Below are 25,678 nucleotides of genomic sequence, written 5' to 3'. Positions count from 1 at the left end.
CAGCAATAGATGTAACTTCACCTTTCTCTGTGCATCCTCCCTGCTCTTATTGGCATCTTCTGCCATGCCACACAGTGTACAATGACAGCAGACACACAGCCATGATGTGATTTCCTTGATTCCTCATTTCAGCCACCTCATGAATATCACATCATGTCAGTCACCGCAGCCACTGATCAATCAGCACTGTCTGTCCAGTGTCTTTTGTCCCTTCGTTTTTCAGCAGGGCTCTACCCGGAAACCTCCAAACTCCAGACCTACCATTGTCATATCGCAATTAAGATCCAACAATCCAATTAAATAATTTCCCCTGCATGCATTATGATAAACCTCCATGGAAGGAAACCCATGATAGGACCATGGATAGATATGCACACACGCATTTGTTTTATTTGAAGTGTTGTTTTCTGGAAAATAACAATAAACCAATGGGAAAGATGGCATTTATTGATAATTATGTCAAAATGACTTACATGAAATGATGTAACATGTATACAAAGGAGCAGATTGATGTTTATTGTTCCCCCAATATGCTTGGACACAGAAGTTGTTGCCCATGCACTGTACTGCAGATTCTAAACTCTCTTCCGCCTTTACAGTCGAAGGTAATATAGTGATCTACCTCCTGTACTATGTGTAGCCAATAGTAGCATACTTGTATCACCCACAATGCAGTTGGTCAGTGTAGTGTATCTAAATGACTTAAATGTACCAAGACGAGCAAGTAGTGGAATGCGATGGAGTACTTCGGACTGCGTTGCAGCTGACCCACGATGGGTCAAATGGCCTCCTCTTGTTTGTAAACTTTCTTATGTGCTTTGGTGCATCTGTCCTGAAAGCTGACCATGGGGGACCTTTCTTTGTGGAAGAATTCAGTAAACTGGTCAGAAGAAATTTGCGATTTCTACCATTTTCTTGTATATCAAACTATACATCCGAGCTGCTATAGAGTGGACCCTCTTTGGTCAGCATTCACTTGAGATTCCACCATTCAGCTAATCATTGAAAATATATTAAAAAATGATTATATACCTTATAATTGGCCCAGTTCCCTTACCCTCCTCTATAGATAAAAAAGAAAGATTTTATAGAGAAGACAAATCTTGAATCTGGGTCAAAACCTTGAAAGTATCCTGTATTAGTTTTGCCACATACATTCAAACCCTTCGAGGTAACAGAAAGCTGACTTGGCATTTGCCAAGATTTCAACTTTAAATCTCTACATTTCTGACTTATTTTTCACATGCCCATCGCGGACTATTATAACATACAGATTCTTCTTTCAACAACACGAACATGAGACGTCAAAACACATCTAGGTTTTTTGGGGGGTTGAGGCAGGGAATTCAGAGTCCGTTTCAAATACGGGGAATAAAAAATAGACTGATCTATTTGCTGGCAGTGTTGAGAAAACATTTTAGGTGGATCGCTGAAATGATTTTCACCATTCAGATTGTGTTGTCTGTAGTCCTAGCTGAGTTAGCTTGGCTGGTTTGTAAGTGAGGTTTATCATGGGCCTTGGCTATGTAAAGGCCTATACAGTCCTTGTTTTCTGTTTTTAAGTGATTTTCCATCGTCATTTGGAATGCAAGCTGAATGTAAGTACACAGAAAAGTATCACTTAACTAGCTGTTAAACTGAAAGGCGTCTTTATAGGCTTGCGTATTGGTCTAAAATAACATGTCCCTAAGCAACCCGTGTGTTTCTACAAATGTGAGTGTCAGCGCCACAGCACACTTGTGCCTTCCTGGGCATGTGTGTTTTTACTCCTGTAAACAGGCCTCAGTTTCTCACTAAGTCTGTGCCCATGTGTTATTATTTTCGGTGTGTTTATCGAGAATATGAGTAATCGTTTGTGAATGCATGCCCATATTGACGGGGAAAGAGGCTCCTGCTGTACAGTTGGCCAGGGCTTGTGCGTAAGTAACAGCACATCTGTGTTTATATGGGAGTGTGAGCGTGGGAGTGTGTGGAAGTGTGTGTTTGTGTGGCGTCACGGGCCTCCGTTGCTCAAACAGTCTGGGCCTGTGTGCGCGCGTCTGCCCTCAGTTGGCTCGTTCGTCGTCACTGCCTTCACAGTGCTCCTCCTTGGCCTCGCTCAGGCCGCTCTCGTCGATGTTCTCCAGGGAGTCGGCGTGCTGGATGCTCAGCTCAGACAGGGGGATGCTGGACAGCCGGCTCTGCTCTGGGTACAGCCAAGGCTTGTAATGGGGGTTGTGTTTCTGCTTCCACTCGAGGTATTTCAGGCATGCCTTGTTGATTTTCTTCATTGCCTTATTAAAACAACATGAGAAAACAGACATGAAAAAAAAACAAAAAACTATTACCATTAACTGAAGGGGGAATGAAAACCAACAATCAATTAAACGCTAACTAATAGAACTATTCTTGAGCAATATTGTATTCTACAGATTCTCAGAAAGAAAAAAAAGGTAACAATCAATTTCTAAAATTATCAGTTTTGGTGAAAATGTATTAATTAATACATAAACAATGGTCTGTAAGATCTTTGCAAATAATTCATTTTAACTCAGCCAGGGCAGAAGCTGGTTGCAGATCCATCTCTCCAAGGTGAGGTGTAATTTGTTCAAATTGTAAGGCCACACTGGGTCACACCAGCACTGATGGGAGTTTCATGTCACAAAGGTTATTTCACCCCTTCAAAACGTACAATCGAGTTCAAACAGTCTGTGCTTTCACGCCGAACCCAAGCTGTTAGCCAAAATGGGATTTCTAATTGAATGAGAGCCTGATCAGACCAGGGCAGTGTCCCCTCACCTCTGCAACTTCCTGTTAATACTCCACAACAATTACTCTGATCGAGAACTCACTACCACATTGTCACAGGGGCTTTGCTTCCTGCCCAGATTTGAAATTTAAAAAGAGACACCAAAAAGGATGTTGTGAAAGATTGTGCGCTGTTTTCAGCCCCAGACGTGTTCTGGCCCTCTGGTTTGAATGCTTAATTAAAGCAGAAGTGTAATTTCAGAGTGCTGTCACAGAGAGATTTGTGGCACGCAAAATGTCTTCAGAGGGCCTAAGAGCTGAGCTGAACAGCTGCCAACATGAACCACAACACAGGCACTGACCCTCCGTTGTCCTCTACTGAATTGAACAGAATTATTATTACTACTTTGGACTGCTCCATCTGCCTAACTAAATGGGAGGCAAAATTACGCTATGAAATTAATCGCATCATTAGCAGTAAGTATTCAAGGGAAGCAAATAACGTTTACATCCACCGAGTGCTCATCCTCTTTGATCATTTAAAAAAGTTAAATAATCACAGATTTGATCTGATTGCACAATGGAACAGGTCTGACATTGCTCTTTGAGTTTAATTAAGGCTATTAAAAATTAAAAATAAATGAGACAAATAGAAAAACAGGAACTCTAAAGGGTGGTGCATGGCTTCCAAGCAGAAACAGAACACAAACAATGTTAATGACTGGAATGCCAAAAAAAAAACACGCCTACATAAAATGGTTATCATTAAATAAATCTATATTTAGATACCAGGTTTTATAGTGTAAGCGTATTTTGCACTTTGAAATGTGTTCCCCATGGACTTCCTGACCTACTTCCTCTTAAGCTCAACAAAATGGCCTGATAATGCATGGAGAAAGAATCTGCTTGTCCATCACTTCAGCTATAATGTCGTTTCTCATGTCACATGTTGCCCTCCCTCAAAAACACGACTGATGTTCAGTTCGCAAGAAACAAATCTCTGAAATGCAAATAAGGTGTGCCAATTGCATTTCAAAGTAACTGACAAGTCAATTTTAGATGTGCCTTCTTGAACATAGATATTTTTTTATTTTTTTTTAAATGTGTAGTACAAAGGAGTATTTGGTTGCTCTGGCCAATAATAAAAAAATGCATACTGGTAATTAACTAAATTAGTTGTAACTAGATTTAGCTTGCCTCCATAACAGTAATACAGTTATAAATATTACAAATGATCAAATTATAACTGTAGATTTAAGGCACTGGGATGGAAAATGTTACCTTCTACAGTATAACAAACCAGAACAAAATGAAATATCAGGCACAATGTTTAAACGTATAACTTCAAAGAGATTCATTAATGGACACAAAGAGGGAGAGATAATTTAATATTGCTTTATTGAATTCTCCTGAACTTTTGAGCAAAAATAGAAAAGAATGTACTTACTTTAGGAGCAAGGAACTGGGAAGACTTGTTGACTACCCATTTTGGTAAAGAACCTAAACAAACACATTAAAAAAATATTATAATAATAACAAATATAAAAACCAACAGATAACCAATTCAAATAAGATTTTCTGAACTGGTTTTTATGCCACATTACTGCAAAAGAGTTCAAAAGATCTCTATTTCATAAAACTAGATGACCTTAAGGTTAACCCAAGAAAAAGTTACTGATGTCATAAAATCCCAAAATTGAAGTTTTATACTTCTCCCGGAGCATACAAAGCCTTTTTGTACATTACAAGCCAGATGGTGTTCTATTACTGAATTAACCTCCATAATGTTGATGCTGCTCTTGTATTCTTCGAACAGTTGGAATGGGAGAATTTAACAGTGCATGATAGGAACAAGATGCTAAGATCTAAATGGACAATAAATATATATTTTGCTATCTTTGGGTAATGCACACACATGGAACAAGCATTGCAATCTACAAATAGATGCAGTAAAAGGTTCAGGGAGAAGAAATCAGTAAAGAAAGAAAACAACAGGGAGAAAAGAAAATGCACGTATTTTCCAATCAAAGACTTCCAATTCTAGTGTTAACATATCTGAGGTGAGGCTGGGACTTTAGCTTTTACCTTTTGGGTCCACCTGTGCCAGGTATGTGAGAGTGCAGCTCTTGGGCCCATGGCTCTGGATCAGGTAGCCGGTCTGAATAGATACAGCACGGACCATGTCCTTCTTTGGTGGGTATTTCTAAGGAGGCAGGAGGAAAATCCCAGTCATTCCAGTCAGCTCATTTGTTTTGTTGTTGACTGAGCCAAAACCCCTTCCTTTCATCATCCAGACAACAGAATTCTACTGCATAACCTCCCCACCTATAATCCCAGGGTGTCAAATTGCAGTCCGCCAGGGCCAAGTGGATTTCTGCATTATGTATTCAAACTACTTTACCTATAATGCTTCTGGGAGCTGATCTCAGTCTGAATTTATTTTCATACATTTCAACACCTTCGGCGGCCTAAAATCCTAACTCTCCCTGGATCGAGTAACTGTTGAAACTCAACCACATTAAGTGTTCAGCCTAAAATGAGGTAAAGCAGTGTGCTATTGACAGGGAAAATTAATTTAAGATAAAATGTAAATTATAATCTATTCAACCACATTCATTGCCTGGATGACATGGCAATATTGATTCTGGTAACAAGAGCAGTGTGAAGTGTTGTTATGTGCCATCAGATTGCCTGCTCTTTGGCAGGATTTATTGCTTAAAGAAAAAAAAAATAAGTAGCAGTGTTACACATCTCTTTGTCTAAGCCTCCACCAGGTGGGTGATGCTAATTTTCTGGCATTGGCAGAACTTAAATGATATGAAATTAAATAAAGGTGAACAGGTGAACAGCAACATAATTACAGTTGGAACCTGTCCATATAATTAAAGAGCCATCGGTGAGAGTTTAAAGTACACAAATGGCAGGTGATAATTGTATAGCAACCAAGCTACTCACACTGAATTAGTAGCTTCCAAAGGGATTATACACAATAATAGAACAATATACCTTATTTTAAAATACTTGATCATTGTAGATGCCAGGTACTGTCAGGTTATCAATACTATGGTAATATATGTTGGTTTACAACGAATTTATACATGTGTATCCTACTCTGAAGTATACTGATTAATCAGGGCCAGAAGGGATTGATGGAGATTTGACAAATTCTCCCTTATTCCAAGGATGACAAGCTTCTTTTAGTAAAGGACTTTCTCTAATCGTTCCCTTAGGAGGCAAGTTTAAAACCGCAGACCTCTAATGAACGTTGGAGCCGATTTCATCACGCCTTCGACAGGCTGACATGGATTCCCTTTCGATAAAGAGGTTATGGCAAGGCTGGAGTCTGGCCTTTAAGACATAGGCTGAGAGCAATAGCAATATAAAAATATATCACTCCTGGGATCAAATCCTCCTTCAAATGTTCACCCAGTCCCTGTTTTCAGGTAACATATGGCCATGTGAGTCAGGCCTATTACATTATATAATGACAACCTTTTTTGGATTCCAATTCCAAGCTGAAGATTTTTTCTTCTTGTAAGTGCTCCATATATAACCTTTCATCCATGTATCTTGGTTGTTGCTAGGTGAATGTAAGCTGATAAAGACAAAGCAACCTGCATTACAACATCTATCAATTTAAACTGAGCTCAGAAACTGCATTAAAAATGTAGACAGCAGGTCTGACTCTCCCTTTATGATAAATAAAAACTCCTCCTGCCTTTAGCATCTGTAACATTAAAGAGGGGAAAACAAATACAAAAAATCACCACCTAATGTCTAAGAAAATCTGCTTCAAGCTCGAGTGCACTGCAGTAGGGAAGGGAGTTTCTGTGGAAACTGCCGGCTGGTTACTCACAGCGTGCTTAACAGAATAATTCATGATGATGTAGTCATTCCCCATAGGCAACCAGGAGCGCAGTGTGATGACGTCTCGGTTCTTCAGAGGCTTGGGGCACTTCCCTGAACAAACACATCAACACAGCAGGGTTAGACACAGCCCTGTAGAACCGTTTGGATTTCACAAAAAATACACCTAAATGAACATTCTTGCATCTTCTGAGCACTAAATGGATTCCTCTCAAATTTTCAGGCAGCCTAAAAAAGTCAGGTTTTGTTGACATACACACTCAGAAATAAAAAATTAAAGCCTCAGGGTTTGCTGGCTTGGATGTATTGGACTTATCCATTTTCTTTTGTTGTCACTGACTGTGAAGTGAAAATAGAAAACAGTCAAGAGTACTGTTGGATCTGACACTGTCTTGAAGAGCCTTTTGTAACCTTTACTTTTCTCACAAAAATAATGGGCCAAGCATCCCGCTGCCAGTAATTCTGCCAGAGGTAATTTAAAGGCTGTTATTGTGAAGGGCAGCAGCACACATTGTGATATTCTGGACAACAAAGGACTAGCCAGCACTCTTGGAATTTGATATGTGCGTCTGTACACCTACCAACATGATCACAAAGAGGGAGAAGGCTAGAGAAGACAGACAGTCCAAAGAAAGAGTGTAACTCAGCGCTGTCGGACAAAGCGCCCTTTTTGTCATTTCAAACAAAGCCCAGTCCACGGTCACTTACAGGCATAATATCCCACGTCCGCATTCACCGTGAGCTTGCCGATGTCAAAGGTTTCTATGACGTTGGCGTCCCATTTCTTCCGATACTCGATGTCGTGGAGAACGTCGTACATGGTTTCTGCCGAGACATCCTTGCACACCATCCGACACTGGGGGAGACAAAGAGTCAGTCATCAGTAAAGGAACAAATGTGGAGGAAAGCAAGGGAAGACGACAGCTTTGCAGGTCAAGATATTTACGTACACTATAAAATAAATCTTTCGCCTTGTTTCTGTGGGGAGAAGGGGAAAGGCTGATGTTTTGAAGCGTGATAAAGAGTGGATGTGAAGATTCTGGACTACAGCAACCAAATAAAATCACTTACTTTTGTATATTACCCATTGAACCAGTCACCTCTGACTGTCAAGCAGATAATACCAATTCAATATTTTAGGAACTGATACAAAACTCACATGCCAAGCCTTCCCCTTTTATGATAAGGAAGGGCACATGAGCTGCAAACCTCTCATCTAGCTGCCTACAAGGGTCCCAACATATCCAGGCACTTTCTCCCTACAACTGTTCTTAGCACCACCTTTTATGGGATGTTTTTTCCTTAAATTACAGTGCAAAATATTCTGCTCAAGAGCCAGCTTCCAAGTGTGCCTGTTCAAGAGCTCATTTTATTTGAGCTAGACCAATTAAGCATAAGCATAGCATGCTGTACACTACCCTGTTGAAGACGGTGGGAGAGGGAGTTGTGTTCGAATAAGAACTGAATAAAAAGAACTTGGTCAAAAACTGATTTTACCAGGGTACCCCAGTCATAACTTGAGGCAGTGTGAGACATCACTGTCACAACAAGGCTCCAGACACATGGAGGGGATTCCTTGCTAGTAGAAGAGCTATAAATAGAACATTATTTTCATTTTATCTGTCTTGCAAGAGCAATGGCACTTTCGCTGCTTCACGTTCTAAGGATAAGTAGAAGCCTTCTGGCAGTACTGTGAGTTCCAGTCAAGTACGCCTCATACTTGACATCTGCTCCACAGTGGAGCCAGGCTTCAGGCATGGCAGAGTGTTCTCCTCCTTACTCCAAACTCAGACACCGAGGTCGAGGGACAGCTTTTCATTCACTCTCGTTTGGCCCCTGGGTGAAACGGTGAATAATTCAGCGAGTTTTTTGTAAACACAAAATGGAAAACACGGACTTTTTGACAACAGCAGAATGATAAAGGCATGTCATGCATTCTAATACTCAAAACTTCAGAAGCATTATATGTGTATTAGGGGACATACAGTACTTTGCAAAAGTTTTAGGCAGGTGTGAAAAAATAGACATGTTAATAGATTATATTTATCAATTAACTAAATGCAAAGTGAGTGAACAGAAGAAAAATCTAAATCAAATCCGTATTTAGTGTGACCACACTTTGCCTTCAAAACAGCATCAGTTCTTCTAGGTACACTTGCACAAAGTCAGGGATTTTGTAGACATATAGTCAGGTGTATGATTAAATAATTATACCAAACAGCTGCTAATGATCATCAATTCAATATGTAGGTTGAAACACAATCATTAACTGACACAGAAACAGCTGTGTAGGAGGAATAAAACTGGGTTAGGAACAGCCAAACTCAGCTAACAAGTTGAGGCTGCTGAAGACAGTTTACTGTCAAAAGTCATACACCATGGCAAGACTGAGCACAGCAACAAGACACAAGGTAGTTATACTGCATCAGCAAGGTCTCTCCCAGGCAGACATTTCAAGGCAGACAGATGTTTCCAGATGTGCTGTCCAAGCTCTTTTGAAGAAGGACAAAGAAACGGGCAACGTTGAGGAGCGTAGACGCAGTGGTCGGCCAAGGAAACTTACTGCAGCAGATGAAAGGCACATCATGCTTACTTCTCTTCACAATCGGAAGATGTCCAGCAGTGCCATCAGCTCAGAATTGGCAGAAAACAGCGGGACCCTGGTACACCCATCTACTGTCCGGAGAAGTCTGGTCAGAAGTGGCCTTCATGGAAGACTTGCGGGCAAAAAGCCATACCTCCGACATGGAAACAAGGCCAAGCGACTCAACTATGCACGAAAACACAGGTACTGGGGTGCAGAAAAATGGCAGCAGGTGCTCTGGACTGATGAGTCAAAATTTGAAATATCTGGCTGTAGCAGAAGGCAGTTTGTTCGCCGGAGGGCTGGGGAGCAGTACACGAATGAGTGTCTGCAGGCAACAGTGAAGCATGGTGGAGGTTCCTTGCAAGTTTGGGGCTGCATTTCTGCAAATGGAGTTCGGGATTTGGTCAGAATTAATGGTCTCCTCGATGCTGAGAAGTACAGGCAGATACTTATCCATCATGCAATACCATCAGGGAGGCATCTGATTAGCCCCAAATTTATTCTGCAGCATGACAACGACCCCAAACATACAGCGACAGTCATTAAGAACTATCTTCAGTGTAAAGAAGAACAAGGAGTCCTGGAAGTGATGGTATGGCCACCACAGAGGCCTGATCTCAACATCATCGAGTCTGTCTGGGATTCCATGAAGAGAGAGAAGCAACTGAGGCTGCCTAAACCCACAGAAGAACTGTGGTTAGTTCTCCAAGATGTTTGGGCCGACCTACCTGCTGAGTTCCTTCAAAACCTGTGTGCAAGTGTACCTGGAAGAATTGATGCTGTTTTGAAGGCAAAGGGTGGTCACACCAAATATTGATTTGATGTAGATTTTTCTTCTGTTCACTCACTTTGCATTTATTAACATGTCTATTCTTGAAAGCATTCTTACTTTACAGCATTTTTTCACACCTGCCTAAAACTTTTGCACAGTACTGTATGTACACATGCACATGGAGTCGTGGATTTGCCATTATCTGAGTCCATAGTTATTGCTGTGTAATGGGGTACTAGTCTGTTCCTCACAACTGAACTAATTGCAGTTCACTAATATCAATAGTTAAATATACTTCAATGTCAATCAGGAAAAAAGCCAGCTTCCAACCCAGCAGTGTAGTGCACACATAACCTAATCAGCTCTTATAAAGGTTTCTTTCTCTAGCTTCCATTTCATTCTTCTGCTGAAAGGAATCATGTGACACAACTCTAATTACACACACGGCTCACAGCAGCACAGAACACAGAACTCATCCAAAACACTAAAACATTTACACAGTAACTCTTAAGGAGGTGGGGGGTTGGTCTCAGCACTAGCAATCTTTGTTTCAGCACATCTGAGGAACATCTGAAGGGTAGCAGCCGAGACACTTGAATTTACACAATTAAAAATCATCCAACAAAAAAAGGAAAACGACAACAAAATTAAATGCACACAAGACACTGGAATCTTGACATTAATTCACAGATACTGAGACATACAGTTTGCAACATGCATCATGTATTTTCAGTCTCTTGAAAATTGCACCTGCCATTGTTAGTAATATCACAGAATCCTTATATCATTAGAGGTAGGGATTGGAGAATAATAAGCAGAAAAACAACCCGAGGTCCCCTTTTGATTATGGATATAAAACAGCCCAGAGGTTAGAGACTATTAAACCACAGACATCACTATATTACAAAGAAACAAATGCCATGGCTGTCTGCTCTAGGAGGCTGTAGGCTGTCCAAGAGGTAAAGAGATGTTAAAATACTGCATCTCACCCATAGATCAACAGAGTCACAACCTTCACAGATGGCTTCACAGACTGAAGACTGAAGCTGAATTATGGCTGCAGCTCCAAATACTAGACACCAGCAAGCAGTGGTGTTGGCAAATGTAAAGAAGAAACAGCTGGGAAAGGGAAAAACCAAGAAGGCCATCTAGTAACGGATTGTGTGGGTCAAGCACCAACACACAACCCCTTTGGGAAACACTACACCCTCTCATGCCAGTATGATATTGTTGTTCACAGACATGCTCCATGCCAGAGAAAGGGTGTTATATGAATAATGTATGTCATACAGCTATTTGAATCTGATTGATGGGCCTTTTGGTTTCAGACTGAGGTAAAATATATATTAGTAAACATCACACTAAATGAAGACTGGTTTAAAAGGGATTCTGAAAATCAAGTGAACACATTCATTACTACAACAGTTGTGCTTCTGTAACATTATCAAAGTGTAAGGGAGAAACACAGCCTTCTGCCGAGCTTTTATTGCCTACAAGCTCTCACTCAGACAAGTGATGCTACACTGTCACTACGACAAACAACACTGCTTATGCTAAATTATGTAATTTACAGGGGGGGCGGGGGCGACATTTGAAGCTGGACAATGCACTCTTTGAAAGACTGGAGCTGTTATTTTCCTCTCAGTTACTGTTTTACGTAGAAAAACACGAAACCTCCCCCCTGGTCGACAGCTCAGCTCCTGCTCCCCCCCACCAGTCCACAACTCTTAGTCCCCATTCACCCCCATCTCAACACTTCATTCTCCAGAAAAAACTGCATTCCCCCCTCACTTTCGAAACTAAAGTTCCTCCCCTGTAATCTACTGTTCCGTGTTCACCAACTACCGTTAACATTTTAAAAATAAATGTGTTTTATATCCCTATGTGCTCTCAGTTAATGGTTTCATACTGAACATGATTATTATTATTATTATTATTATTATTATTATTATTATTATTATTATTATTATTATTATTTATTTATTGGCAAATGCCCTTATCCAGGGTGACTTACAAAATATAAGCGCAATACAGAGTTCAAAAATACAGTTCAGTACAAGTCATTTGAATTAGCCCCCAACAGTACATAACAATCCACTTTTATTGAAAAATACTACCTAATTTCTTCCGTCTGACGCACACAATGACCTACAAGTGAAGGTCTAATTCAAACCAATACCAATAATTGGTATCTGTAGGTCTTTATGTAAGCTATTTTTACAACCAAGAACAGCTGCAGAGTACTTAGTTAAATATTAAAATCAACCACCTGATAAGCTACAGGGCCTTGATAGCAATAGGGTAGGTTGACCAACCACATAAATAATGTTTTGTCCATTTTCCACTTGCATTTACAAGCTCTTTTTTCTCCCGTGACTAAGTAGCCTTGGAATGGCTGAATACGAAGGAGTTTTAAAGGACGGCATTCCAGATGTACCTCTATTTGCCAGTTACACCAAAAGAGCACCTGCCTTAAGCAAATAAAGCCTGGAGTCACGTATTTTCATAGATACTGTTAGCGTTCAAAAAGAAGCCAAACCTGCCAGTTCACTTCCACATCCAAATTAGCTCTCTGCATATTGAATGTACAAATCTTACAGCTCAGTGTATTTGTCAGCTAATGGGTCAGATAACACTTTGTGCTCCGAGACTAAACAAAACCAAAGAAACAGCCACGGTGCAGTTTTCATTTGGCACTGAGAGAGCCCTCGATAATGTGCTTCAGAACTTCACAGTCCAGTCATGTGCCTTTGTTTTTCTTTCACCTAACAGAAATATATTGAGTGTGTGTTCTCTTCTTCTTCTTCACTACAAATGTTTTGTTTCTCTGCAATTATTTTTTCCCCCACGGAAGTTTCTTTACGTAAAGACTTTTAACTGGGTCTGAATGAACTGCTCTGTGTTTAACAGGGGAACGAGGAATGTGCAGCCGACTCATGTTCAGCAGAAAAGCATTCCCACACGACTGCAAAATACTAGTTAAGGAGGTGGAGGGGGGGAAATCACGAGCTTGAACTGTGGCCTCTCATCCCATACGGGGGCCCACTCTCTCTACCAGACACTGACAGCAGAAGCGTGTGAGGCTGTTGCCAGGGAAACCAGCGACAGTAGTTTCCTCATACACCACAGAGGAAAAAAACAACAACACGGAGGACAACTGATTTACTACAATTTGGACATTTCAGACATTTCCTTCTCCTTTCCAAACCATAAAGAACCACTCACAGCACAGTTCCCGTTCCCAAAATCATTCCTGCTGTTCTAAATTTGTATATTACTCACACAGGGATTTTTATAGAATCACTTTTTCCTCGAAGATCTCTCCAACAGAATATTTAGTTTCACAAAGTAAGATTCGTAAGTGAATTACAGCCTTTCTTAAGTGACTATATGATCAATACAATCAATACAAGTGTGGGCATCGTTTTGAAGATTTATTTTATTTAGCCTGCAAATCAAATTGTGCATCATAAGAATAATCAGCTGTTAGAGCTTGGAGTACACCAAGTGAACTTTCATATGATTTACCTAAACTGTTCATAAAGGTTTCAGATGAATAAACATGCCATATTTGCTGCTTTGTTTGTTTATAAAATGGAGACTATATTTGTATGATTTCAAACATTTGTTTTTGTATAATTAAACATTAAAAATATAATCTCACTTCTGTGTTATTGTCATCCTAAATTCATAACAAACAGTTTGACACTCTTAACATCCCTTAATATAAGAGCTTCAGACAGATACTTGGTTCCTCCTAAAACAAAAAATGCCTGGTTTGTGGTAGGAGTCATATGACATCCTAACCATGAGCTGTGACTCTCACCCACCTTGCCAACACACAGCAGAGCAAAGAGCTATAACTGCCAAAGACCGAGGGCCTGCGATCTCTCAGTGCTAGTTTAACCGTAAAGGCAGTCTCTGACCTCATGAGCAAGATGAACAAGCACTAGGAGCAGTTTTCCTCTAACCTCTGGTGAAAAGACTGCCAATTACAACAAACTCAAAATCACTAACCCAGCAAAGTCTCAAGGCCAAGCACGCTATAAATGATCATCTAATTTAATTTAAACTGTAAATGGAGGACAAGTCTCTGTGGAAGAAACACGGAGACTGAAAAAACAGAACGAGAAACAGAAAGACAAGCAAAGCTTAGACACAAGCATAACATATCCACGTTTCTAAGTGCCTCTCCAAAACGTCTGCAAAATCAGCGGCTACTGCCTATACCCACACACACTCTTTGTAACACCAAGTGATTGCTTCACCTCAGGGAGTGCACAGCTTCATTCACTTGCCGATTAGTAAATAACAGCTGTGTGCAGCTCCACTACCCTAGTCTGGCTTTGGAATTACTTTTACAAGACTAGGTGATGCCGGTCATTTGGCCTCCATGGCGAAGAACTCAATCATCTGCACTAATCTTTGAACAACTGACCTACATAATAGATGCTGTTCTACCATCTTATTTTCTTCTGTTATCCTTTTCTTCCAGAAGCTTCAATTCTCATAGTAATGTGAATCTGGTCTGTCACAGGACTGAGCCACAAGTGTGGAAAGTGTAATATGCTGTGAACTATATACACTGAGTTTTAATAACTGAATAATAATAACAGGGGTGATTATACTAATACTAATTATATAACTTACATCTGAAATTATAAAAATCATAGCTGTGGATTCAAGGGTGGGGGGAAGGGTTGTTTTCTCTATCTCCAAATTTACCCCAAAATAAATGTCAGCACATTTATTAAACCAGGTAAGTTTATGTTTACAACCACATAAGGACAACAATTTTAAAAGGAACTGGCATCTATTATTATCATCATTATTATTCCTCCTTATATTGTGTTTTTATAGTTGTTCAGTGGAGCTGTTAGGTCAGATATGCTTTAATGGTTGTGCATTTGCTTCAGCCTCTTAATGCAGAGTTCAGCTCTACAGCCCTACACTACACTGCTGTCCAGAAAAGCGTGGAAAGAGTTACTCTGTGCCCGTATGAATGGGCAGAAGGACGCAATGCCCTTTGGCTCTGGGAGCTCGGAGTCGGAGACATCTGCTCGCCTCCAGTGTGGAAGCAGCGCTCTGCTCAGTGAAGTGTTAGGACTCGGAACTGACCAGCCGCGCACAAACACACAGCATATCTGATCGCAGCCAGTGGGATCCGATTCCTTTGACACTGCATGGCCTATGGTGTTTGGACAGCAGTATCCGCTGGATTAGCCTAAGTACATGACAAATGTTTTAACAGCCCTCAATGCTCCGTGTGTGCCTTTAAAACTCCCACAGACTAGGATCTCTCTTCATCCCCCTTTGAACTAAATAAAGCAGGAATACCAACAGTTAAAAAGAGCTGGCTTGAGGTGGGGGGTGGGTTAAGCTATGTGGTTAATCTGTTGAAGGCCTCCAGTTATATGCCTGGTCAAAGCCTTAAAAATTTGAAGATCTCAGGGCAATTCAATCCTGTGACCTTCAAGGGATCCTGATGGTGATGAAGCAGTGGTCAAGGGAACAATGCCTGGCTGCATTTATGTGGGTTGTGAGATCCTCAGCTTGGTGGAAAGCAGTGAGGGCCTGGATCACTGGTGTGCAATCAAGAGCGTCTCACAGAGCATTTGTTCCTTGTTGTTTCAAAAGCAGCGGTTCTGGCATATTCCCAATGTCTAGATTTTCATTAAACCCTATTAGGTACACCATTGAAGGACCCAGTAAAGAATTGAAGTCTTGAAGCACAGAGGATAATGTATTTATTTAACATGCCTGGCATGGAAGGCCCCGACATGGAAGCTCTCCACCTGAGCGGAGTCTTTCTGAACAACAGGAATGTAACAGCTTTTATACAATGCATGACATGTGGTTCTGTGGGCAGGGTCAGTCACATGCTTCCAAGAAGTGTTGCCTTGGGGTCAGGTCTCTGGCCTTTGGATTGTTCTTGATTGTCTTCCTGTTATGGCATACAAACTGCCCGATCTCACAGTTTTCTTTAACAATGGACAATGAGGTAATCAATCAGTATAATGTAACATCTTAAATGGACACTAAGAAACTGGCAGAAACCTGTGGGCTTGTACATCCGTGGGTTGTTCTCTTATAATAAACAGAAGTCAAATTGGAGAGAGGAATGTATAGAGGGTATGCCCTGACCAACTGCCTTAGTGGCTGTTGCTAGCTTAATAAATCTAATTTGCTCAGTCTGCATACTATTAAACTATAAACTATAAAACATAATACAGTCTCTTCAACAATGCCTGTGAAAGCATCACAACTTATCACTGCAGCTTATTGTGGTTCTCACACCAGACCGGACTACTCTTATTCCAGCCTTCCTTCAAAACAGAGCCCAAAACACTATGGCGTGGGGCTCTCCAGTGCTTGCAGTCACTTCCCATTGTGCAGCTCAGCTCTCAGCTCCAGGAGGAGAGGAGGGTCTGTGGAGGACTGAGCAGGGTCTGTGCTCGAACGCTTTACCTTGTCACATCCCTTCTCCTCTGACAAAGCCCGCAATAGCAGCTTGGATTCAGTAGCTTTCATGGCTGCTCCCCCTAATATTTGTGTGGTATTTAAATATATATACATACACACTATATTACCAAAGGCTGTGGGGAAAGCCCTCCCCTTTGATGGTTGTGGATTGGGCCCGAGGTCACATGCATTGAGGCGTGACTTCTTGTGAAGGACACAATGACCTCCAGCACATATTGTTATATTTTGGACAACATTTTCTTTGGTAGTGAAAGAATATGAGGTTGACACCCTGTACGTCATTTATATTTTATAGCACACCATGTCCCTGAGCTGGAAGTGTAACGCATTTAAAACATTTGACTGCCAACTCCAAACCTCAATCCTAAAGAATGGATTACTGATAACATCTGCATGACAAACTGTAAGGGGGGGAGCCGTGGCGGAGCTGTAACAGGCCTAGAACAATTGTCTACATCAAGGCACTCCTTCATTCTGTGGATCGGGCCCTTAATGGTACGCCTCTGCACCCCACACAGTACACTCACCTAAAGGATTATTAGGAACACCTGTTCAATTTCTCATTAATGCAATTATCTAACCAACCAATCACATGGCAGTTGCTTCAATGCATTTAGGGGTGTGGTCCTGGTCAAGACAATCTCCTGAACTCCAAACTGAATGTCTGAATGGGAAAGAAAGGTGATTTAAGCAATTTTGAGCGTGGCATGGTTGTTGGTGCCAGACGGGCCGGTCTGAGTATTTCACAATCTGCTCAGTTACTGGGATTTTCACGCACAACCATTTCTAGGGTTTACAAAGAATGGTGTGAAAAGGGAAAAACATCCAGTATGCGGCAGTCCTGTGGGCGAAAATGCCTTGTTGATGCTAGAGGTCAGAGGAGAATGGGCCGACTGATTCAAGCTGATAGAAGAGCAACTTTGACTGAAATAACCACTCGTTACAACCGAGGTATGCAGCAAAGCATTTGTGAAGCCACAACACGTACAACCTTGAGGCGGATGGGCTACAACAGCAGAAGACCCCACCGGGTACCACTCATCTCCACTACAAATAGGAAAAAGAGGCTACAATTTGCACAAGCTCACCAAAATTGGACAGTTGAAGACTGGAAAAATGTTGCCTGGTCTGATGAGTCTCGATTTCTGTTGACACATTCAGATGGTAGAGTCAGAATTTGGCGTAAACAGAATGAGAACATGGATCCATCATGCCTTGTTACCACTGTGCAGGCTGGTGGTGGTAGTGTAATGGTGTGGGGGATGTTTTCTTGGCACACTTTAGGCCCCTTAGTGCCAATTGGGCATCGTTTAAATGCCACGGCCTACCTGAGCATTGTTTCTGACCATGTCCATCCCTTTATGACCACCATGTACCCATCCTCTGATGGCTACTTCCAGCAGGATAATGCACCATGTCACAAAGGTTGAATCATTTCAAATTGGTTTCTTGAACATGACAATGAGTTCACTGTACTAAACTGGCCCCCACAGTCACCAGATCTCAACCCAATAGAGCATCTTTGGGATGTGGTGGAACGGGAGCTTCGTGCCCTGGATGTGCATCCCACAAATCTCCATCAACTGCAAGATGCTATCCTATCAATATGGGCCAACATTTCTAAAGAATGCTTTCAGCACCTTGTTGAATCAATGCCACGTAGAATTAAGGCAGTTCTGAAGGCGAAAGGAGGTCAAACACAGTATTAGTATGGTGTTCCTAATAATCTTTTAGGTGAGTGTATATCTCACCATAGCCATTAAGGCCAAGAATGAATGAATGCTCCATCAGAGACATTATGAACCGCTATGTTGTGTATTATGCCGACACTGTAGTCCTGATACTTGAATGATAAAGTGTGCGTGTTTTTATATACATTAACAGCTCCAAGAACCTTGTTAAGTGGCCTAACCAAAGTGTACGGACTTCAGACAGCTCTTGAGGAGATGTTTACGTAGGAAGGTTCCTGGAAAGCGAGAACATTTCCACAGGGTTCCAACTGTAACCCATTAGGCTGACTTTAAGGGTCTTTTCTGCTTGATCTAGGCACAGCGCACTGCGGTAGGCAACTGCTGGGGTATATAATGGCATTTTACAGCACCAGGGAATCACCCCGTACAGCAGGGAGAAACCATTTTAGGCAGAACTCCAAGGTTCATAAATAGACTTCAGTCAGAAGGGATTTCCTCACCCTGTTCAGAGGAGCTCTAAAATCATAAAAAATGCATCACGCTGAAACTCCACTCCCTGGGGAAGGAAGCAGAAAGGCACACCTGGCCCTAATCTGGAAAAATAAAGCCATAGACAAATATTAAGACTTCATTCAAGGGAAACGTAGACTATGGCATCTGCTTTATGCTGTTATTTTATAGCTTACTTCTTTCAGGATCACACTGTGCATATGTCTAGGGTGGGGCAAGGTTAAGTGCACAACGCCGGGTGAATTGGCTGGGCTGGGTGTCTATAATGCAGTTGTGTAGCACGCTTTTCTTCATGAACAGTGAGCTAGCCCTGTGGTGGTAATACTAAGCACAGGATAGTGAAGACTAAGCAGAACACTTAAAACACAGGGTAACAGGATATTCCATCCCACTCGGGAGGGAGAGTAAACATCAGGAACACCAGGTCTGAAGCCACTCCTTACTCACGTACTAAATACATCTTAAGTAAATAAGGCATTGGACCGGCGGAGGCTTGAAGGGTTCTTTACTGCTTATCCATACGATATCCATAAGTAAACATGCTCTATATTTCGCAAAATGCACACGTGATTTTATTTTCTACTGAGTTTGTCATCTCTGTTGTATAATTGGTAAGAAAGATTTCACTATTTACAATCCCTGGGGAAAACTATTCGCAGTAAATTACAAACACTGTAGCACTCAACAGAAGTGCATTTCGAGACACAAATATTACACCATCTGTCTTTACAAGGGCTCAGGGAATACTGCAAACAACAGGGGATTGTTGACGGTGGTCTGAAACAGAATAAACTGTCATGGTCTCCTGGCTGACTTGTTATCCTTTAGTATGTTTGAGGGAAAAAAAAACACTTTCAACTGAACACTTATCTCAATACAGATGACCAATATCAAGCGTTGGCAAGCTTTAAATAAGGATATTCTTCAATGGGCAATGTTTCAAAGCAAGTAAATACAAATATTGCTCTTTTTTTCCATAGATTGGATGGGAACACTAGTCCTCAGTGTTATCGGGGGTTGGTGAGGAAAGCAAATATACAGCCAGCATTCAAAGAACGGTAATTTGCCAAAACAAAAGCCTCTTTAACGACTCAAAAATGCAATAACACAGTCATGTTCAGTAAAATGTTTTAGATCTCAAAGAAATGTGCTCTGCCAAATGATTCTGCACATACTGTGATGAAGGGGATTTGAAAAGTGCCTCTGAAGAAGTCCCCGCTGTGGGTTCCATCACAGTGCGTGCTTTGGTTGAGAACGTGAGAGACCGATAGACAGATATTAAATAATCTCACACATATCGAAGTTAAGGCAAGTTGTCAGGTACAGTAAAACCTGTCTCTCTATGACACCCGAGAAAGAAATCTCCAGATCTTTGAAACAATCCCAAAGTCTTCTGCCCCCTGGCACCAAATTTAACACAAAGCTCCCATCACTGGCTGTAAATGTGGCTGAAGAGTTTAGTTTATGTGACAACTGTTTTGTATTTGTTTGTTTGTTTGTTTGTTTGTTTAAAAATTGGTATTGTAACTGCCAGGCCAAGTCAAAAGCCTCATACTTTGCATTGCAATCTATCGCTATGGCCTGTTAAAAGACCACACCTATGCTATTCAAACTGGCTATGTTTTAATCTACGAATTTGCATAGCTGCTCAGCCAGCATATGTAAACTATAAAACTTCTTTGGAACTATCCCTCAGAGAGACGGTGTTTTAGATAATAATAACTGCAGCTCCTATTACCCTGATAAACTGCTTTGCATTAAACAGAACAGCCCTTTTAGCAAATCACTGGAAGAGACGTTTCTAAAGAGCACCTGTCTTTCTGGACGAACATGGCTTGCTTCTGCAAACAGGAGGGCAAACACAAGACAGTTATGACAGCACTGGCCATGCTTTACTCAAAACAGTTTTGTTTGTAGCCATCAGGCATTGCTAGCACAAGGGAAGCTTTTAAATAATTTAGAAGTAAATTACACAAAATAACAGTAGACATGTTGAGCTGTCTATTGGGAATTTGTGTAACGCTTTTTTGTAACTGTAATTACTGGGAGTGTAATTATGACTACTGCACATTCTGCCATTGTTGCAGTGCGCTATTATTTCCCTATTTCTATGATCAGATGTCAAATTTCCCCTATTGCCAAGATTGGCACCAAACATTTTGTGTCTGTCAGCATTAATTCCTTACGACTGACTGGCTACCTCAGCGAACAAAACTGGACAATGTTTCTTCAACTCTTTTAACACATTCTTTTGGAGGAGTTTGTTTCAAATTGTATGGAATAATCAGCATTAAAAAAATCATAAAAGTATCCCAACTATATATTTTCACAATGGGGACCCAATGTCTTCCTTTCTTTAATCCCTTTGGTTCTTAAATGCATATCTAGTCTGTTATATCATTAGTTCAATCTAAAATTAACTGGTACGATGTCTTCAGGTCAAGCATTACTTTGTGCATATTTCCAAAGAGTGGGCAAAGAATACTGTCATTAGTAGTACAAGTAGTACATTATATTCCCAAAATCATGTGTAGTGGTTAAAAAAGGATTTGGAGAAATCGTTACCAATTTACAACAATATGAGAGACCAGAGATTCACAACTAATGGAGTTTCCAATTAACTCAGTTGCAGGACTGGGGTAAACCAGCTCTTCATTACATTATTAAGCAACAAGTTCTAACAAAATCTTTCAGAACAACCTTTTGTAACAGGGCTTTACCTGCGGGTTTACAAAGCCAAGCCTACGTAAATCAGTAAACTAGTTTGTGCCTGATCTCAAGCCAGTAATACTGTATTGTTTTTTCTGGTTTGTTTCCTATCCATCTACGTCTACGTGTGCTTTTTCCGTTTTCTTTCCTGATCTGTGTGTGTGTGTGTGTGTGTGTAGCAGGCTGAGATGTAGCATGTGTAGCTTCAGAGCACTGTCACAACCAGCTTTGTCAAATCTCCTTTCAATTGCCATTTTGATGAGCATAACTAAATACAGCACAGAAATGAACAGTAACAGTACAATAACTGAATGTGATTTAATTGCTTAGAAGCAGAAAAGACAAATCCTTTCCCGCCAGACAGAGAGAGAAGGATCCCATTAAAAGGGGCACTTATTAGTGCCAGATAAACAGGCTGTGTCGAGGTGGATGTTTTTTGTAAGTGAAATAAGTACGTATCTGTTTTCTAGCCAGATTCCCAAATGCCATGAAGGTCAATTGTATAGAAAATCACTATCATATTCTATTACACTTATACCTTCCAGATGCCTGTCAAGGAGAGGGAAAATGTTTAATGAAACCGTACTGGTAGACTCTCTCATACCTGGCGTTAAAGGTTGATCTCATCATACTTGGTGAACAGACACAGTCATGCATAGATCAAGGACAGGCAACCGCACCTGTCCATTACCTGATGTAGACATCCCATGTAACAATGTAACAATGTTCTCATTTTCAGCAAACACTACATTTAAAACCCTATTTCAAGTGGTCAAGTTAGTGGATGAGATTATAAAGAAACTCAATCCCAAAGGAGGTTTTCAACTGCTGCTTTTTAATTGTATGCCATGGTAACATAAAGAAATCGATTATGTTGATCAAATAATACTTTAAGTTAGCATAGAGGTTTCAGCACCAGACACATCCTGTTTAGTTTATGTATAATCTCCTTTGTCCTTTGCAAACAACACAATTTCAACACCTGTAGGTCCCTTGTTTACCCGGATACAGGGACACTTACAGGACGTGACTGGAGTCGCCACCCCAAGCAAAAAAGATATAGCCCACGTCACTGTAAACCTGAGAATAACCTTTTGGAGAGACTCCACATGACAATAGAAAAGGAGTTTACACTTCCATCTTTTCCCATCACGTTTTTCTGTTTTTTTTTTATTATTATTATTATTATTATTCAGGTTCTTGACAGATTTTAAAATATTTGGGGGGTTTGTTTGTTCATAAAAGAAACAACAACAACATACCTTTATCTTATGCAAGGATTTCTCCTCTTCTAAAATGTGGATCCACACAGTAATCCCAGATTTGTTGTAGGTCAGTGTCCATCCTTCCTCCGAGTTACATTCACTTTTAAAATTGCTGAAAGCTCGGTCGTCCGGGATGAGAACAGCGTCCTTAGCCATCTTAATGAATAATTGACCCGATAAGAATAACCCAACTTTACACTTTACATAAACCCCAGTTCAGATGTTATACAGAAACTTGCAACACAGATAACTGCAAGTCTAATATAATGAGCAGGAACCTAATTGTAAGACTAAAGAGAAACGCGTAGAAGAAAAGATTTAAAGATCTCAATTTGGGGAACACAATATTCAAATTATTTCATTGCGCTTGGCCGGCGTTTGCGGAATAAACGCACACCTGTTCGTCAACAACAGGTATTTAAACAAGTCAACAGATGCTTTTCAATAATAATAATAAATAAAAATAAAAAAAGATTATTTTAGGAGGAGTTACAAATGTTCAAAACAACACAAATGTTCTGCTATGTCTTGGTTTCATGGTCTAAATTTCACAAGCGCATCATGTTATGGCTGTAAGTGTCCCGCCTGCGTAATAAATATATAGAGGGAAAATAACGTCAGAAACCCGAGCCAGATGCGTTCACAGGCGTGCTGTGGAGAGGCGCTCGCTGCCGGTCAGGACGCGCTGGGCTGCCGGGGGAGAGGTGCTGTGCTGGGCGGTCAGGACGCGCTGGGCTGCCGGGGGAGAGGTGCTGTGCTGGGCGGTCAGGACGCGCTGGGCTGCCGGGGGAGAGGTGCTGTGCTGGGCGGTCAGGACGCGCTGGGCTGCCGGGGGAGAGGTGCTGTGCTGGGCGGTCAGGATGCGCTGTGCTGCGCTCTCTCCAGGTGAGGGATGCGCAGAGACGAGAGAGGGGTGGGAGAGGGACGACTGGAGCCACCCACTCGCTCACTGAGAGAGAGAGAGAGAGAGAGCACGCCGGGTCCTAACAGCTGACGGTTCCTATACTGCTTTCTCTTTCTCGTTTCCTGCCCTCCACATGCATCTATTTGAATTGTGCACTAGATCTTTAGATTGTGCCGTAGTTCGTCTATTTTGAATTTGCGTCTTATAGATCAATGAATGTCCAAATAGAGTGACTTTGATCAAGTTTTTGATAAAGATGAAAACAAAATGTTTCTTACTAGGTGTGGTTGAGTCAGTTATTACCTCTTAATATCACCTTGGATTGGAGGTTCATGAAAAGCCATGCAGGCGGGGTAGGTGGCTGCAAAAGTGGCCACCAGAATAATGGCAACAACCTCTTTAAATAGAGAACAGTGAACTATTCATTCTTGTAATTAATGTATTTTGTTAGCTAAACCATATTAGCATTGATTTATACAATGAAACACCCCCAACTAACACACATTAACTGTAAACACATGTATCAAAGGAAGACCTGTTTTCCGTCTAGGTTTACTGCAGTACACCTACATAAAGCCAAGCATTTCATGACATTCTGCCTAATGTTTTCATGGCTAAATAGCTGGATTTGAGTATAACTTTCCGTGGGTGATATTGACATGTTGGACTGTATATTCCTTGTTTTGCAGCTAATGCTGGAAGGCAAATCATGTTGCCTCTGATTCTAACTGTACAGAGCTGGTTGCGGCCCAGGGTAACCCACTATCTGGCTTCAAAACTGAACCGCTCATCAACATCATGTCCCTTGTTGCTATGGACAAGCTCAGAGGAGACTGTTCTGCATGTGGGCAAATGTGGTGCTTGAGCCAAAACACTGAGGGAAAACAACTTCTCTGGCTCTCCAGTGTTATTATGGTACAAGCAGTATTCTTAAACGTATCCAATTGTCTAAAAGACTGCACCGTGCAATACAATTAAACTCTGTAAAACGCTAGTGAAGAGTTCATTCAGGGCAATCCTTTGTAAATGTAAATGTTCTCATAGATAGCAGTTTGACAAGTATTATAGTAGGGCAGCATTCTCTTTTAAAAAGTGCAAACCTAACAATTTGTGGTTAAGGCTGATTGCAATCAATTCATAGTTAGCATGCAACAGCTGACTGCTGTGAGATCCCCCTGTGTTTATGTGCTCCGCTGTTCCCCTGCTAATGTTTTCACAGGTCAGTGAGGAAAATAAATGAGTTGGGTTTTATGAATACCTTCCCCCATAATTTACGAAAGCAATGCAAATACATAGTCATTTTAAAGATATCAGTGTTGTTTCTGGCAGTTAATTTATCTGTACCATTAGAATGTTTTCCCAAAGGTAGGAAACATGTGCATTTTGTTTTTAAAGCATACTGCAAACTCTTACTGTACTAAGTCAACTGATGTGAAAAGTTCCCGTAGCATTTAATCACTTGTTTTAAAACTCTCATGCGAGCTGAATACTGCTCTTTATTACCAGCATTCAACAGATGTTAGTTTAATAGTCTTCATGAGGCTTGCTTTAAGGCTTTTCATCAGTAATGAGGATTGAAATTGTATTATTTCTCATTTATTAGACTTAAATTCAATTAAATTCAATTGCATTCTCTTGTGAGATCTTGTAAGAAGACGTATCTCTCATCTCTAATATCATGCAGTGATATTAAATGTGGCCATAAGATTATTACAGTGGTTGTTATTATTATTATTATTATTATTATTATTATTATTATGATTGATGATGATAATGGTGATGTCCAATACTGCCAATACAAAACATGAATATATTGACTGTTATTGAAAGGGTGACAGCATATGCTTAAAACACAGCATGCTCTTTGATAAGGGATTCTCATTTTTTTCCTGTCTTCTGTTACTGATAGAGGTATTTTCACTCCATCGCTCCTGAGCTCATATTCTCACATATCTGACACTTATATTGTGGATCTGTTTAGCATGATATTTGCATAAGGCTGCTGACTCATTCAAGCTCTTCATTAAACCTTGTCTGACCTGCCCCACTTGAAATTGTATCATCTTATTTTAATGTCTTGAAATGCCTGCTCATGAAAAAGCACTTCCAGTTGTGAAACATTGCATTGTGCTGTTATATAGTGTGAGTCACTGTGAGCCTTTT

The 25,678-nt window shown here is 40.8% G+C and overlaps 1 protein-coding gene across 1 annotated transcript; it reads right to left on the bottom strand.

The window, feature by feature from the left end:
* Positions 1-429: 429 nt before the first annotated feature.
* stard10 (StAR related lipid transfer domain containing 10) lies at positions 430-23,559 on the bottom strand. Its single transcript, XM_066699225.1, has 6 exons — positions 22,609-23,559; positions 7,303-7,450; positions 6,584-6,687; positions 4,813-4,930; positions 4,175-4,227; positions 430-2,273 (listed from the first exon to the last, which is right to left on the bottom strand). Exons 1-6 carry the CDS (start codon positions 22,765-22,767, stop codon positions 2,046-2,048), a joined length of 810 nt encoding a protein of 269 aa, XP_066555322.1. The 5' UTR covers positions 22,768-23,559; the 3' UTR covers positions 430-2,045.
* Between the last annotated feature and the right edge of the window lie 2,119 nt (positions 23,560-25,678).

Source organism: Amia ocellicauda, chromosome 3, assembly GCF_036373705.1.
Source record: "Amia ocellicauda isolate fAmiCal2 chromosome 3, fAmiCal2.hap1, whole genome shotgun sequence".
NCBI classification, from domain to species: Eukaryota; Metazoa; Chordata; class Actinopteri; order Amiiformes; family Amiidae; genus Amia; species Amia ocellicauda.
Note: the sequence above shows the minus strand (reverse complement) of the source record. Positions and strands in the feature narration are given on the sequence as shown.

Bases quoted from the DNA above. Each gene is read 5' to 3' on its own strand.
- stard10 (XM_066699225.1), bottom strand. From the start codon at position 22,767: ATGGCTAAGGACGCTGTTCTCATCCCGGACGACCGAGCTTTCAGCAAT. The intron at 7,451-22,608 runs GTATGTTGTTGT...TGTCTCCCCCAG, and splicing joins AATCCTTGCATAAGATAAAG to TGTCGGATGGTGTGCAAGGA. The intron at 4,931-6,583 runs GTGAGTAACCAG...CTGCCTCCTTAG, and splicing joins ATTATTCTGTTAAGCACGCT to AAATACCCACCAAAGAAGGA.